This window comes from Xenopus laevis, chromosome 5S (assembly GCF_017654675.1).
Source record: "Xenopus laevis strain J_2021 chromosome 5S, Xenopus_laevis_v10.1, whole genome shotgun sequence".
NCBI classification, from domain to species: domain Eukaryota; kingdom Metazoa; phylum Chordata; class Amphibia; order Anura; family Pipidae; genus Xenopus; species Xenopus laevis.
In genome coordinates this window covers 27,422,785-27,439,074 of record NC_054380.1, presented here as the reverse complement: position 1 = coordinate 27,439,074, position 16,290 = coordinate 27,422,785, and the positions used below count along the sequence as shown (strand labels likewise).

At 34.1% G+C, this 16,290-nt stretch overlaps 1 protein-coding gene across 1 annotated transcript in view; it reads left to right on the top strand.

Moving 5' to 3' along the window:
• Positions 1-13,628, top strand: part of ccdc85a.S (coiled-coil domain containing 85A S homeolog) — a 123,375-nt gene extending 109,747 nt beyond the window's left edge. Inside the window, exon 3 of the mRNA XM_041564344.1 lies at positions 13,407-13,628. Coding sequence (XP_041420278.1) covers positions 13,407-13,456 — 50 coding nt within the window. The 3' untranslated portion in view covers positions 13,457-13,628. The remainder of the gene's footprint in view (positions 1-13,406) is intronic.
• The last annotated feature ends 2,662 nt before the right edge of the window (positions 13,629-16,290 follow it).

The window sequence follows — 16,290 nt, the reverse complement described above, 5'->3', positions numbered from 1 at the left end:
CTGAAAAATCTGCACCATCCAAAAAAATTTGCGTGTATAAAAATTGTTGTGCACGTAAGGATTGTCGTTTGCCGTTTTTTGTGAATTTTTCAGCGAGGCAAAACTGGACAAATTTGCCCATCACTAGCCAGCATTAATTCATGCTGATAGAAAAACAATCCCATTTAAAAACAGATTCTTTTAACAACCTTGATCTTGTCTATTGTGTACTAACCACCTTGGGATGCAAAGAGATGGAATGGGGGTTGTCAAGATTGTAAGGAGGTTATGAAACACTGCTGAGAATGATAAAAGCAAACAATAACAAGAACGTTTCACAACAAGCCAAGAGAAAGGAAACTAGAGGAGAAGAGGGCAATCCATTATGTCAACAGTTGCTGAGAGATCAACGACTATTTAAGGAGAAGTGGAATTTGCAATTAGCAGGTCATAGGTGAGACGTGTTAGAGCATTTTCTGATTAATGTTGTGGCCAAAAACTAGATTGTTGTCAGTCAAGCAATGCAAGGTAAGAAAGAAAACAAGGCCATTATATACTAACCACTCAAGTAGTTTAGAGATGATTAGATTAGATTAGAGAAAGAGATGTGATAGGGTTACTAAAACCATTAGGGTGATTAATGCACATTGTACGTGAAGAAGAGGAGGAGAAGAAGAACATTCAATTGGACTGAGAGGACAGGTAGTAAAATATAAGGAAAACGTGTTTTGAAATATCATCTTTAATCAGAGGGGAGAATAAGCACAGAAGAAGCGGAGACAAAGGGACAGCTAGGAGGATCTGTGCAATGTAATTTCTTTTAGTATAGATATTGCTTTTGAAGTGATTAAGCAATGTATATTGAAGGATGGGGAAGAGATGGGTGCAGATAAAAGTAGAGAAAATAGAAAATAGGTATGCATGATTATTGGAGAATAAAGTAATGAGCGCAATAACATAGGTTTGTAAGGCCAAACTAAGGCTTGTATTGTAAATCCAATAAACTCCATTGATTTCTGCGATAGACAGGGGACAGAAAATAGATCAACCCACGGGGGATGTAATAAAAGTTGGTAATGGAAAAACTGTTCACTGTGCGAAAATGTATGCCTTTTGCTTTGTCCGTATTTAAGAAAGCTTTTGCGAACTGTTAAGTGACCACTTCAGATGGAAGAAAGATTGCAAATGCTATGGTTTGCGCCAGTGCATAGTGTGTAGGTAATAAAACTTCTTAAAACCTTCAAGTACATCTTAAAAGTGCACAGTGCAAAATTCATAATACAACCTAACTGTACTGGATCAATATACAGGTATTGGACCTGTTATCCAGAATGCTCGGGTTTTCAGGATAATGGATCTTTCCAAAATTTGGATCTTCATATCATAAGTCTACAAGAAAATTAAATATTAATAAACATTAAATAAACCTTACAGGCTTGGTTTGCTTCCAAAAATAATTAATTATATTTTAGTTTGGATCAAGTACAAGGTACTATTTTATTATTACAGAGAAAAATTTTGATTATTTGGATAAAATGGAGTCTATTGGAGATGGCCTTTCTGTTATTCGGTGCTTTCTGGATAACATGTTTCCAGATAACAGATCCCATACCTGTATATATATTTTAAATAATTTACATTATATGTATAACAGATGACTATTTTTAAATAAATCCATTAACTTTTAGTTCGAAATTCCTTATTTCCTGTGGGGATTTGTGCAAAAAGTGTAAACTTAATGGTGTGAAAACTATTTCTGTGTGTGAATTGCGTTTTGTGCTCATGTTTAATAACTATATATTTGACCTTGGGTCAAGCAATAAAAGACAAGTAACTAATATAGCTCTCTGTTTCTGCAACATTAATTACACATTATTTGTGTTCAGAATCAATACAGTTTCCAGCAGACCCTTATGCCTTTTTATTGGCTGCTAAAGAGGAAGATGCTTTCTGGAAAACTCCTCAATGACCATGATATAGTACTTCATTATGGCATTTACTAGACAGTTTCAGAAGTACTTATATATATATATGGGATCGATGCACTATTTATATATAACGGCAACTGCTGCAATTTCTCTGTGATTTTTTTGCCTTTATGAACTCTTAAAAACACATTAATTGTTGAAATCATCATGCTTTTTTGTGACGTGTTTAACTTAATGGCCCATTTATGAACAATCAAATTCCTATTTTTTTTCACAAAAACTCTGTGATATTCCTGTTTATAAAAAGCTATTAAAATCCAAGATTTATCAAGTAAAAATACCCACAAAAGCCTTTCCTGCCAAAGTTGGGTTGTTAAGCTACTGTAGAAGTCAATGGGATGTGCGCTGATCCTATTGGACCATTTGCAAACCAATCAGAATGTTAGAATGTTTCTGATTTTTTTCGATACATTTTTTTCGCTAAATCACATTTTTTATTTCTTACTTTTTTTGGTTGGAATTTTTAATCAATTCAACGACTGTCGTGGTTTCGAAAACCTCTAAAATCACCTTCAACCCAACATAAGACTCTAAGGGGCAGATTTACTAAGCTCAAGTGAATGGTTCGAATGTCAAAAAGTTCGAATTTCGAAGTAAATTTTTGGGTACTTCGACCATCGAATGGGCTATATTCGACTTTGATTCGAACGATTGGAAGTAAAAATCGTTCGACTATTGGACCATTCGATAATCGAAGTACTGTCTCTTTAAAAAAAATTCAACTTCATACTTCGCCAAATTAAAGCTACCGAAGTTCAATGTTATCCTATGGGGACCTTCCACAGCACTTTTCTACATTTTTTTTGGTTGAATAGAAATCCTTTGATCCATCGATAAAAATCGTTCAAATAGTTCGAACCGTTATTCGTTATTCGACCGCAGGATTGCCAAATTTGTTGAAAAACTTCTAATTCGATATTCGAATTCAAAGTTTTTGAATTCGATGGTCGAATTTCGAAGTTTTTTGTACGAAATTCGACCCTTAGTAAATCTGCCCCTAAGTGTAGGAACACAGCTTTTTAGACAAATTAGGTAAAATTTCAAAAAGCATCATAGTATATGGTGTGCAATTTGGTGTCATGCTGAATCATAGTAAATAAATACACGCTTTTTAAAGAGTAAGTGGGTCTACGAAAACTTGTTATTCTATACCCTATTTACATTATCTATCATTCCATGTCTGTCTTTCTACAATGCATGAATATGTCTAGTCTAGTTTAATCAGTAACACAGTGATTTTTAAAAAGCGATGAGGGTAACTTGAACTTTAGCAGTTAAGGACATCAAGAATATCTTGTACAATGATGTAAAGAAACAATATTTACCTTTGCTGCTTTCACCCAGTCTGTACATATTGTGCTAATTGCTTCAATTTAAAAAAATACTCAAAATAATACTCAACAATAGTTAAAAACAACGCTCAATTTTTTTTAAAAAAAAAACTAGCATTCTCCATTCTTCATGATAAGCTCATTCATATTAGTCATGCTTAAAGGGATACTGTCATGGGAAAATTATTTTTTTCCAAAATGCATCAGTTAATACTGCTGCTTCAGCAGAATTCTGCACTGAAATCCATTTCTCAAAAGAGCAAACAGATTTTTTTATATTCAATTTTAAAATCTGACATGGGGCTAGACATTTTGTCAATTTCCCAGCTGCCCCTGGTCATGTGACTTGTGCCTGCACTTTAGGAGAGAAATGCTTTCTGGCAGGCTGCTGTCTTTCCTTCTCAATGTAACTGAATGTGTCTCAGTGGGACATGGGATTTTACTATTGAGTGTTGTTCTTAGATCTACCAGGCAGCTGTTATCTTTTGTTAGGGAGCTGTTATCTGGTTACCCTCCCATTGTTCTTTTGTTTGGCTGCTGTGGGGGTAAAAGGGAGGGGGGTGATATCACTCCAACTTGCAGTACAGCAGTAAAGAGTGATTGAAGTTTATCAGAGCACAAGTCACATGACTTGGGGCAGCTGGGAATTTGACAATATGTCTAGCCCCATGTCAGATTTCAAAATTGAATATAAAAAAGTCTGTTTGCTCTTTTGAGAAATGGATTTCAGTGCAGAATTCTGCTGGAGTAGCACTATTAACTGATTCATTTTGAAAAAAAAATTTTTCCCATGACAGTATCCCTTTAAAAGCACAGGCAGAACAGAGTGAAGGAGGCTATTTTCCTGGACAAGATTCGAATTAAAGTTTTACCCAGTGCCAAATAGTTAAAACCCTACAGCCTCAGACAGGAGCTGAGAGGGTTTTATACTTTCTGTTATAATTAAAAAATTAAAGTATAAGTACAATTTTTTTCCTTTGGAAATTTTGGTTCATAGTTTGCTACAGGGATGATGTGTAAAGGCATGTGACACATATAAAGATGCAAGTTGCAGTACAGAGAAGTGGAATTCAGAAACCAGAAACTGCTTTAATGTTTCCTATGGCCCCTGTTATATCCAAAGCATTACATTACAAAACCAAAGAATGAGTTATACAATACATCAATAGCTCTTTAATATACCTTCTTATATGTCTTTATTCTGTATTTGTCCAATGGAAATATTAAAAAGTAAATTAACAATGATTTTCCTTTACTCTTTTTAGCTGTATCCTAGCATGGATAAAGGAGTTACTGAGGCTACGGTTTTAGTCTTGCCTACGTTAGTGTATCAAGCTGACTGGAAGAAAGGTTCCTTATCTCCCATATCCCTAGTATTGTGTTTCAATCCAGTCTTCAGACAGTTCTTCCACTGCCTGTTATAGCAAAATACTATGCTGGGATCACTAAGCATAATTTGTTTGGAAATAATGAGCAAAACTGCCCCATTTCACTTTGAGAAACTATGAAACCATTTGTGAAAGAGCAAAATATTGCCAAATGCATTAGTCAATTGGTGCTTTTTTCCAGAAATCTTTCTATATGTATTAGAGTCAATGGGTTTTTTTCTGTTTTTTTGCCAAAAAAAAATTCTTGGAGAAATTCTAATAGTGCTACTTTTGCATTTGTTTGTAATGTTGCCATTGGTGTTCATTTTCCCCATGATTTTTCACATAGTAAAAAAAGTGAGAAATAAATTTCTTGACGAAATAAAACATATGCCAACGTTTTAGCACACATAAAATCTCTGCACTGAAAACAAGAATTTTACTGCAAAAATGGCTCCACTGGAGTACTCATTAAACACTACCTTATAATGATGCTACTATGTTTGCGCAAGGTGCATATGTGCAGTAGAATGAGAGCAGAACTTTAAGCAAAAAGCTGACTTTTTCCGCTACTGCACATGCATTGGCCTGGGGCCTTTGAAAAGCAAGAAGCGGAAGAAGAAGATGGTGCTCACTGAGAAGTGCAAATATTAGGCATCCACCAGTGATTACCCCAGGCCAGTGAGAAACTGCACCAGCCCAGGCTATCAGATAACTGATTATAATTACTAGTGAGGGGCGAATCTGTGCCATTAAGCTTTGTGAAAAATTTGCGAATTTACTGAAAAATTCACAAAACGGCAAAAAATTTGCAAAACCCATTGAAGTCAGAAGTCAAAATTATTTTGACGCGAGCGAAAATTTTTATACGCACGACTGTTTTGTCCAAATGCGTTAAAGTCAGTCTGCGTCCGAATAATTTTGACACGTGACAATTCTGACGCGCACATTTTGTTTTATGTTTTTTTCGCTGCAGATTTTTCACCTGTGAATTTTTGCCACAGTTTCTCAAATGTATTCGCTGGCAATGAAGCGCCCGTAAATTTTGCTCTTTAATATACGCAGAGCTTAACCTTAAACAAAAAAATAAGGGGGGGCGGCTCAGAAATTGCTTTTGACATGAACTCTGTGAGTAAAAATGAATGGCAGTCAATGGTACAGAGGATTTCAAGTCATTTATTATTAGTGATAGGCAAATTTCTCCCGTTTAGTGAAAAAATTCACAGGAGAATCGTGAAATTGGAAAGTTTCACGAAAAAATCATGAAAATCTCAAATTTTCACGAAAAATCTTGAAAATCTGACATTTTCATGAAAATTGGAAATTGACACCAGCACCCAAGCTTACGCTGGCGTTAAAGTCAATGGGCATTCAAATAGTGTTGACGCGCCGATTTCTGACACAAGTGTCTTTTCAGACATGCGTACAAAAAATTTTAATCAAAATGAGCATATAAAACAAGAAATCATTGATACAAGTGCGCTATGTTCCTTCAAAACTGTTTCTATTTTTACATTAGTCTTTTGCCCCAAATGCAACACTCCATCTCAAATTTACTTAGATGCTGACTTTATAGAATAAAAATGTTTGCTAGGGGTGAGTATTACCTGTTCCCATGTATCATACAAACACTGGATTCTTGTATTTTCTGTTCAGCAGCAATTAACAAGCAATTCTGTTGCAGTACTGTTCTCAACTGAGATTCCATTCTTGAGATTATCCTTGACCTTTACTGTACATCAGTGGCATTTACTGAATCAAAACATCATAGTTGTTCTTAGAAAACTGGCTGACTAATAACTTGCTAAACTTTACTACACCGAATAGAAAAACAGTGAGAAAAGCTATTTAAAAATATATAATTTTTTTTTCTAAGTAGACCCTTTTATATCCCTACTGTAGACACCATTTACTGTATCTTTTAATTTATACAATATATACTTTATTATTAATATATACGTTATCAGACTGCACAGATGGCAACGCTGTATTAGAAAGGGATTATTTTAAAATTAAGAGGGTTATTTTTTTCTGGTCAGACTTTTAAAGGGGAAAAAAACTTGAATTTTTCGATATGTATTAAAACCCGATGGTGTAAAAAGTCTGAATAAAAAAGTATTTCAACTCAGACCTGCCGAGTTCATATAGAAGTCAATAGCAGATGTCCCATTGACATTTGATTGTTGATATCCTGATCTGCTCTGGATTTCATTCAATAATCTGAAGATTTTCTAGTTTCAGGTATAAAATCCAAAAAAGTTGCCGTTTTTGGTAACAACATTATATGATTTTAATTCTTTTATGATTTTAGTGTTTTTCCCGCGCAATAAATTTTTTCATGAATATGTTGAGATAAATAGGGGGTGAGAAAGTCCGGGCAGATTTGGTCAGAGTGGTTTTCAGAAAATAGTGAGAACATTTCGGATTTTGATAAATAACCCACTAAAACAAATCATAAAACTGTTTCACTATGCCCCCTGGTTCTCTATGGTTACAAAAAAACATAAAAAAAGAGATGCAAGAAAACCTATAATGCTTATTTAATCCAAAAACTGGGCATAATTCAAAAAAATAATACAATTCCTATAGGTTCTATTGTGCACCACAATGGGACCTAAATTTTGTTTTATAGAATTTAGGGTCCAGTATTAGTAATAATTAGCAAAATTAATGTTTAACATGCATTATGCACGTGCTATATCAATGTTTTTTGGATTTAGATGAATACTGAATATTTTACAAAGAATTCAGGTGAATCTAGATTTCAAATATTAATTTGAGGGTTTCTTAAACTATGTGACCTGGAGGCCCATTTATTGAAAGTCGAATTTTAGTGGCATTAGAGCTTCTTGAAAGTACTATTAAACTTATTTTCTTTAAAACCATAAATACCATGAAAGTAATTAAAAGATCTGAATAGGAAAAATAGAAAAAAATGCTAAAATGCATTAAAAATATGAATACCTCTAAAAATTTGAGTCTGGATGGCTAAAAAGAGTTCCAATAGGATCCGAGCATTTCCCATTGACTTCTAAAGTTTCTTGACTGGTTTTTCTTGGTGCTGGTTTATATAAAAGTTTTCCGTAGTTTTTCACACTTTGGGGCAGAATGAGTAATGGGAGTTTTTTTCAACTCCCATAACTTTGAAATTTAAAGTAAAAAGAGACCAACTTAAATGTATTTAAAAAATCAAAGTCTTTTTCTGCGGGTTAATAGGCTGTATTCAAAAAAAGAACAATTCTGAGTTTTCGGGGAAAGCTCCGAAGTTTGGCCGACCCTATTTTTTCCGGCATTTTTCTTCATAAATAAGGTCCATTCGGGAATTCAGAGTTGCTTGAAGTTTGATATTACAAATACTAACATAAATTCAGACCTTGATAAATAACCCCGAGATTTTACTTAGCTCCATGTGATTTTAAGGGTTTGGATTTGGTTCGACAAGGCAATTGGATCTGACCAAATCCGAATCCTGACAAAAAGGTGCATACTTTATTTTTCCAAAGTTAGAATTTTATTATTTTATTTTAAACATAAAGAACAAACAAAACATAACTCAACCACTCATTTTTATTACATGGAGTCTAGCAAAAAGTACAGATCAACACGGTGACTAGTGAAGGACTACAAAACACATAAGAATTAATCTCAAATTTCTAGGTCACATACTCTATGTATTTGGAAGGGATAGGTAGTACTGTCTTACATTCTGTATACTTTATACAAATTTAGTGTTGGATCCTCTGTTTTGGTAGGTCAGTTTATATAGTGGAACCATTTCATTAAACAGTTCCCTCCATGCCTTTACTGTTGGGGGTGTTGGGCCCATCCAATGCATAGCCACCATATTTTTGGCATAGAAGAGCAGTATTCTGAGTATTTTTGCGGGATGATATCATCCAGTACACCCAGAAGGCATGTTCCTGGAGCAACCACTGGGGAAGGTCAGGTTGGTTGCTAGGAATTCTATTACCGCAGACCAAAAGTGGTGAGATAGGGGGCGGGACTAAATCATGTGGCGGAAGCCAGCTGAGGGCGAAAAAGGTGCATAGTTTTTTTATGTAAAATATATCAAAATACTAATTTAGGGGGTTGTCACTAAAACTCACATTTTTTTAGATGAGTTTTAAAGGGGAAAAACTCAAACTTTTTAGAGGAAAAAACCTTGAATTGTTCATGATTTATCATGCCCGAAGCGTTAACAATTCAAATCTGAAAATACCCAGCTAAAACCTGTCAAAATCATGAAGAAGTCAATGACAGATGGTCCTTTTACCTTTTAAATATGTTTTATGTCTTCATGGTTGTGAAAAGTTTTGGACTGTTTGCGCTGGTTTTCTTTCCCTAATCCGAACTAATCAGGGTTTTCGGGTGTCAACTCTAAAAAGTTGAGTTTTCAGAGCATCAGTTTGAAAAAGTCAAATTGACGCTCGATTTTGTTGCAGCATTTTTTTTTCTAGAAAAATTATTTAAAAAAGGGTATTTGGGTTTGGGCGTTTGGTTGGATTTTTTATTATTCAAATGAGAGAAATTTGAGTTTTAGTAAATAACCCCGTAATTTCTAATCTAGGTTTATTACTTCTACGTTAATAAAAGCTATTTTCTTATAACTTGTAGTGCTTATTCCAAAATATTATATGTTGTGAGTTTAATATTGCAATATTTAAGATAAAAGCACAGACAAAAGCAAGCCCTCAAGGAGACTGTTAATTTTAAAACGCATATTCATGAAAAATTGTGTTTGCTTAGGGAGAAGTTACTGATTTTAATAAAAATGTATATTAGCTGAGAAGCCTTTTTGAGAGTATGGCATTCATGGATGCTGCCAGCACATTCCTTATTTAAAGATGAAACAGATGAATTCTAAAAAAAAAATGTAAGCGTTGCTTTAAGGCCTCACACAAATTATGACTTATATAGGAGGGCTACTGGAATGGCTGCTCACATCAAATTGTATAAGACTGCTGCCAAAAAATGGCATTCATATGCTGCACCAATATTGTTGTTTGTCGTCATTAAAATGGAACTTTGCCTTAGCCATGCAGAGTAGGCTGTCCTGATTGTAATACCATCAACCAACCATTTTTTTTGTCTCAATCTGACGAGTAAAAACACATTTTTGGGGCATCCTGCATGGACTTGTTTTAAAAGTGTGTACAAAGATTTATATTTTCAGCTACATATTCGACTGCCGAATGTAAATCCTTCAACTTCGAATATCGAAGTCGAAGGATTTTGCGCAATTCGTTCGATCGAACGATCGAAGGAATAATCGTTCGATCGAATGATTAAATATTTCTAATCGAACGATTCAAAGGATTTTAATCCATCGATCGAAGGATAATCCTTCGATCAAAAAAGTGTTAGCAAGCCTATGGGGACCTTCCCCATAGCCTAACATTGGCCTTGGTAGGTTTTAGGTTGCGAACTAGGGGGTCGAAGAAATTTTTAAAGAGACAGTACTTTGATTATCGAATAGTCGAACGATTTTTAGTTGGAATCGTTCGAAGTCAAAGGTCGTAGTCGAAGGTCGAAGTAGCCCATTCGATGGTCGAAGTAGCCATATTCGACCATTCAAAATTCGAACTTTTTTTCCTATATTCCATCACTCAAACTTAGTGAATGGGCCCCTAACTGTGTCCATATAAGAAAAATATATAAGATAATGTATTCTACCTGCATTACCTTATTATGCTGTATTTCTAAATCTTTCCACCTTTTTCCTAATGCCTATCCATTATTTGCCTGTGCTTGATAAGAATCCCCATTCTAATCCATTGTAGCTGTTTTTATTTTCCCTTCTTCCCCCAATCACAACTTCCTTGATTTATTATTCTTTCACTGTTCTCCTGTAGACAAATTGTGAGTTTCATAGTGTAACATCTGGTGCATTTATTCTGGTGGCCCATTGTTTGCAATAAATTAAATATTACAGTGAAATCTTAAAACAGTGCGACTATATCATTAAATATGATCCATTTACCTTTCTTTTGTTTTTTTAACTTTTGTGTTTTAGGTACCTCATTTCAGTGTATTAACGCCCTTGTCCTCCCAAAACGCACACCATAAACCACCCTTTGACACACCTTTCTTCCCAGGTCCCATCCCAACTAGGTCCCTGTAATAGCAAATAGGTTGCTACCAGACAGGGAACCAAAAAAACGGAATGTCCTCCCTGTGTTAGTGGGATGGCAGATCCAAATGCCTGTCTGTCATGTTAAAAGTGTGCTACTCTAAAGCATGGGGTGCTTCTTGGTAGGAAAAAAAGAATTGGGTTCCTGATCTACACTTATATAAGACTGCTATAGCTATGGCCTGGTAGAGTAAAGTCAAGAGAAAAGTTACTATAAAACGTAATTAACCGAATGCTTTGCAGGGGCACTAAATCCTATTATATTGCATAGCTCAACCAGACTTTATTTAGTTGTTTCCAGCCTACTTGAGCATATTAACAAGGTAACAAGGTTAACAAAGCATTCTGGGAGCCGTTATCCAGAAACATCAGAGTTGTTTTTTTTAAATTTTCCCAGACTTCCAGGTCCTGTGACTACATTAAAATGCTAAATTAGCCTGCAATGGGAATCCCACCTGATCTGTGTAAATCTAGATCTGTGTACTTTTATATAAAATTGGTGATGGATGTTTTGAACACAGTTATCCTCACACATAAAAAGTCTGTCCTTTATCCCCATGTCTGATTGCAGCATCATATATTGAAGACAAAATGGCACAGTAGTCTCCATATTTAAGTTTACAGGAAAATGCCTGGAATAGCACTCAGCATTCTCATTGGTGAATTCTCCAGTATCTATAAAGTAGTGTTTGGTTAGTCAATTTCTAATTATTGAATGGTTTTCCATGTGTAATTAAGTTTTTATTAACTTCTGTAGAGAATTATGGGGCACCATGGGAATTGCTTTATGGTTGGTCCCTTTAAAGTGATGTCATCAGAAATTAACCCCTTTTTTACAACTATCATAACCTTGACTTTGTGTGCACTTATATTTTCATCCTCAGTATTTGCACAATGCTTTAACATGACCTATCTGATCTCCTGTGTTGCTTTATGAGGGAGCATATATATTTGTGCTAAATTAGTCCATTGCGGGAAATTCTGACATGTTGGGAAAAGACTCAGGTTGGCAAACAGTGAGTTTACCATGATCTATAGGTAACTCTAATGAACATTAATATTTTTGAGAATAGTTTTATAGTATCACTTTAAATGCCCATAAAGGAGAATGAATCAAACTATAGATCAGTAGCAATAACAAAGAGAAATCAAGCAAATGTGCTGAATTTTTATGATTTATTCAGATCTCTGCACAATGTTTCAGGGGATCAACCCCCTTTCTCAAGTGGTGAGTGCCATCTGATTTCTCTTTGTTATTGCTACATGTATGGAACTGAAGAGCAGCAAAGTTCCCAGATAGAGCACCACAGTATTTAACCCATGGAGGTAGGATTCTATTGAAGTCAAACTATAGATCTCAAATGCAGAAGCTTAGGGGGTTATTTAATAAGCTCTGAATGCAAAATCAGACTTTTAAAAAAAATCAGGAATTTTTCGGAATTTATTAAACCCCGAGTATGGGAAAGTCAGAATCTGAAATCTGGCATCTTAGACCAGTCAAGGTTGCATCTAAGTCAATTGAAGAAGTCCCAATGATTTTTTGATGTGCGCTGGGTTTTTGGCAATACCCCGAAGTTTTCGGAGTTTTCAGGCAAAATTCAGAGTTTTCGGGGGAAAAATCCGAAAAAATCATGAAAATCTGATTTTTCATGTTCTTTTTCAGATTTTTTCCCACAAACAAAATTTTCGGAAAGTGTATTAATAAATAAGCCCAAAAAACCCGTGCGGATTTGGTCAGAATTCGGACTTTGATAAATAACCCCCCCACTGTATGCATTGGTAATCCAATGAAAGTTAAGAGCATTGTAGTCAGTGTGCTGTTAGAAATGATGAATTTGTCAAACAAAAAAATGCTTTATCAATAGGAAGTGTGTCTATAATCGAAAGAATTACATAAAAGGACCAAGACAAGTATTTGTCATCTCTGATAAATAATGAAAAAAAAATCAAGGACATAAGCAGAATTTTTCTTGTAAAATGTTTGATTTTATTGCTTTTTTCTACCTTAGTTATCTAAGTCAGAAACATCATTGTATATATATACAATATATATTTATATATATATATTGGATTTTGCCAAAGCGTATGATATAGTGCCCCATAAACATTTGCTTTCTACATGAAAATATTGAATTAGGTGCATCCCTATGATACAGTATTTAGATTATAAGAAATGGCTAGAAAGAAAATGATGCCAGTTTCAAATGACATTCTTCAATAACATTAACAATTGATTCTTATGGTCATAAACTCCAGCTAGGACAAGTGCCTGCATAGCTTGAGAAGAGTGCATCAATTTCATAACCACTACAAGCCAGGTGTTAAACATTAAATCCCATACTATTTGTGTTTAGTTACAGAAATGTTTTTAAAGTATTTTGGTGGAATAAGAGAAAAATTACACATCTAAGTCAAAGTTTATAGGCTGCATTTTGAATTGTTTTTATGAACATGACAACGGAGTAAAGACTGAAAGCTATCTTTTTCTCTCTGTTTAGGTAGTCAGGCTGTTCCAGTGCTTGCCACTTTTGATCATTGTTTTGTTATTCTATTGATGCATATTTTATGTGCAGTGAAACTATAATAATGTTTTCTATCTCTATGATTTTAGGTTATGTGGAAGAAACTTGGAGATGCTGCAGGTTCATGTCCTGGAATTAGACATCTGTCAGGCAATCAGTATAAAGGACCAATGTGATAGAATCTGATTATTGCCTGAGCCCTTCTGAAGATGAAGTACAAACTTAAATGACAAAGAGATGATTTAATCAAATATGTTAAGCCCTAGGCAGAAAGTGACATGTCTTAACGTAGCACTATATATATATATATATATATATATATATATATATATATATATATATATATATATATATATATATATATATATATATATATATATATATATATATATATATATATATTTATTACATTAAAGAGGTACAAGTTCCAAAACATTATCTTTTATGCTGAAATGATATCTTTTAAAAATAAAGTAATATTGTTTTAAAGCACAATCTGAATGGTAAAAACGTTTAGAGGATGGCACAATTATTTTAAACCAAAATAATTGGAATTTTAGTTTAATATAAATAATGGAGGCTGTTTCTAGTGAAGTTGAAAATCATTTTGCAGCACTCTTAAATGATCTCTGGCTCTACACACATAGGGAAGCTGACTTATGAAATATTGGGCCATACTGGGCCTGCCCTGTACCCCCTTACTGTCAGACTCTGAAAGTTAGAAAATAGATCACACCCCTCTTTCTCCTCAGTTGTTCTTGTGCCTTATTGAAAAGTCGTGAGCCTAAGAAATTCAGTTCTCGGATTCACCTCCACTTCATAAGGGTTTGGGTTGTTTCTAGTTCCTAAGTAATTGTGGTTGTTTGACAAGTGAAGCCCAAGACGGTATATTCCATTCTCACTAGTAAGCACAGAGCGAATGGAATGACACTGAACCAGTTTCTATTAGCAAGGATCAAAGGCTGCGATAAGTGGCCTTCATTTCCAAATAAAAAAGATTGCATACAATTCTTGGTGCCATTTGAATACATTATACCACTAAATAATTATTCTTACTAATTCCTACGTAACAAAAATTGTGTCATTTTTTTGCTTACTTTTCGAAGTGTAAATATAAAATCTTAAGTACTACAATACTAGGACAAAGGGTAGTGATTAAAATGTTAATAATAAAGAGCAGAAAATATAATGTAAAAATATCAAAAATGCAATGTTTTTCTTGTCATACCCACATATTAAGTTAAAAGACAGCGAGCATGCACTATTGCTCTGGTTACTAAAAGAAAATCGACTTCATGATTAGTTGTATTTTGTGGTGCTAAAATCATACTGGTTCCTTTCAGGGAGTCTAGCAAGCAGAAACTAAAAAAATAATTTATTTCTAAAAAAAAAAATAATTTTGATATTATTTACATGTATTTAAAATTATTGGGACCACACTTAACTTTAGATGTTAAGCAATTTCCACTAAAAAGAATAGTTTTGAAAAAAAAAAAATATACGCTGGATCACTTCTAAACAATGTTTCGATTTTATATGCTTTTCTGATTTAAAGGATACAAAAGTGCACTGCTTTATGCCAATAAAGCTGTTTTTTTCCCATTAGCGTTTCTTCAAAGAAATATTTTCATTAAGTTAAAGCATGGTATCCCATTATTGAAATGCTTGATGCTCTATATATGATTGCCTGATTATTGACCAAGAGGTGCCATAGATGTGCGTAGTTGGGTTTCATAATAAGTGAAAAACATTAGGTTGTGTGTAGTTAAATGCTTTGATAGATGTTCCATGTGATTAAAATTCTATTATTTATTGTATGAATGTGCAACAGGCTTGCGTCAAGATATAGTTGCTTATTTTTCCACTAAAGATGTTATTTAATAGGAATGCAACAATCTTCTATTTTAGACATAATATTAGCCAGATCAAATACATTTTGTGTATATGTCAATTCCATATTTTTTAGTTGTTGAATTCACACATATTTGCATTCTGCCCACTAATTTTTTCATTGGATAATTTTGCATCTCTGCTCAGAAAACTAGTGGCAGCATGTTAAGGTGGTTTCCTTTCTTTTATTTTCCAGATTGTAATCTTTAGTGTAACCAAAATATTAAATTGATTTCCACCAAAATGTGAAAATTGCTGTATTAACTATAAACAATGTAAGGATGAAAGGTAACGTGACCCGGTTTAAAACAGAATAGTACACAAATGGCATACCATTAAACAGTTATGGATAGCCTACACAAAACTTAGGGGCAAATTTACTTATGGTAGAATATCGAGGGTTAATTAACCCTCGATATTCGACTGACAAATGGAAATCCTTCGACTTCGAATATCGAAGTTGAAGGATTTACCGAATCATTTGATTTGAAGGATTTTAATCCATCGATCGAACGATTTTTGTTCGACCAAAAAAAGATAGCAAAGCCTATGGGGACCTTCCCCATAGGCTAACATTGACTTCAGTAGGTTTTAGGTGGCGAACTAGGGGGTCGAAGTTTTTTTTAAAGAATGGTCGAATAGTCGAACGATTTTTAGTTTGAAATGTTCGACTTCGAAGTCGTAGTCGAAGGTCGAAGTAGCCAATTCAATGGTCGAAGTAGCCAAAAAAACATTCGAAATTCAACGTTTTTTCCTCTATTCCTTCACTCGAGCTAAGTAAATGGGCCCCTAAGTATTATGTTCTTTATTTTATGCAAATGACAGTTGCTATAAATCAGAATGTCTCTAATCACTAATACAGCAATTTAAATGCATAAACTAAATTAAGAAACCATAGGGAACATCTCTCAGTTGGATGTCTCAAAAATGATATGTATTTTTGTATATTCAATATAATCAAGTATAATCCTTATCAGAAAGTAAAAATGTACAGGGATAAGACTAGAAAAAGATGATTGGGGTATAATATTAGCATCAAATACATGAAATATAGGGAGGACACAAGACTCATATCCTTAAATA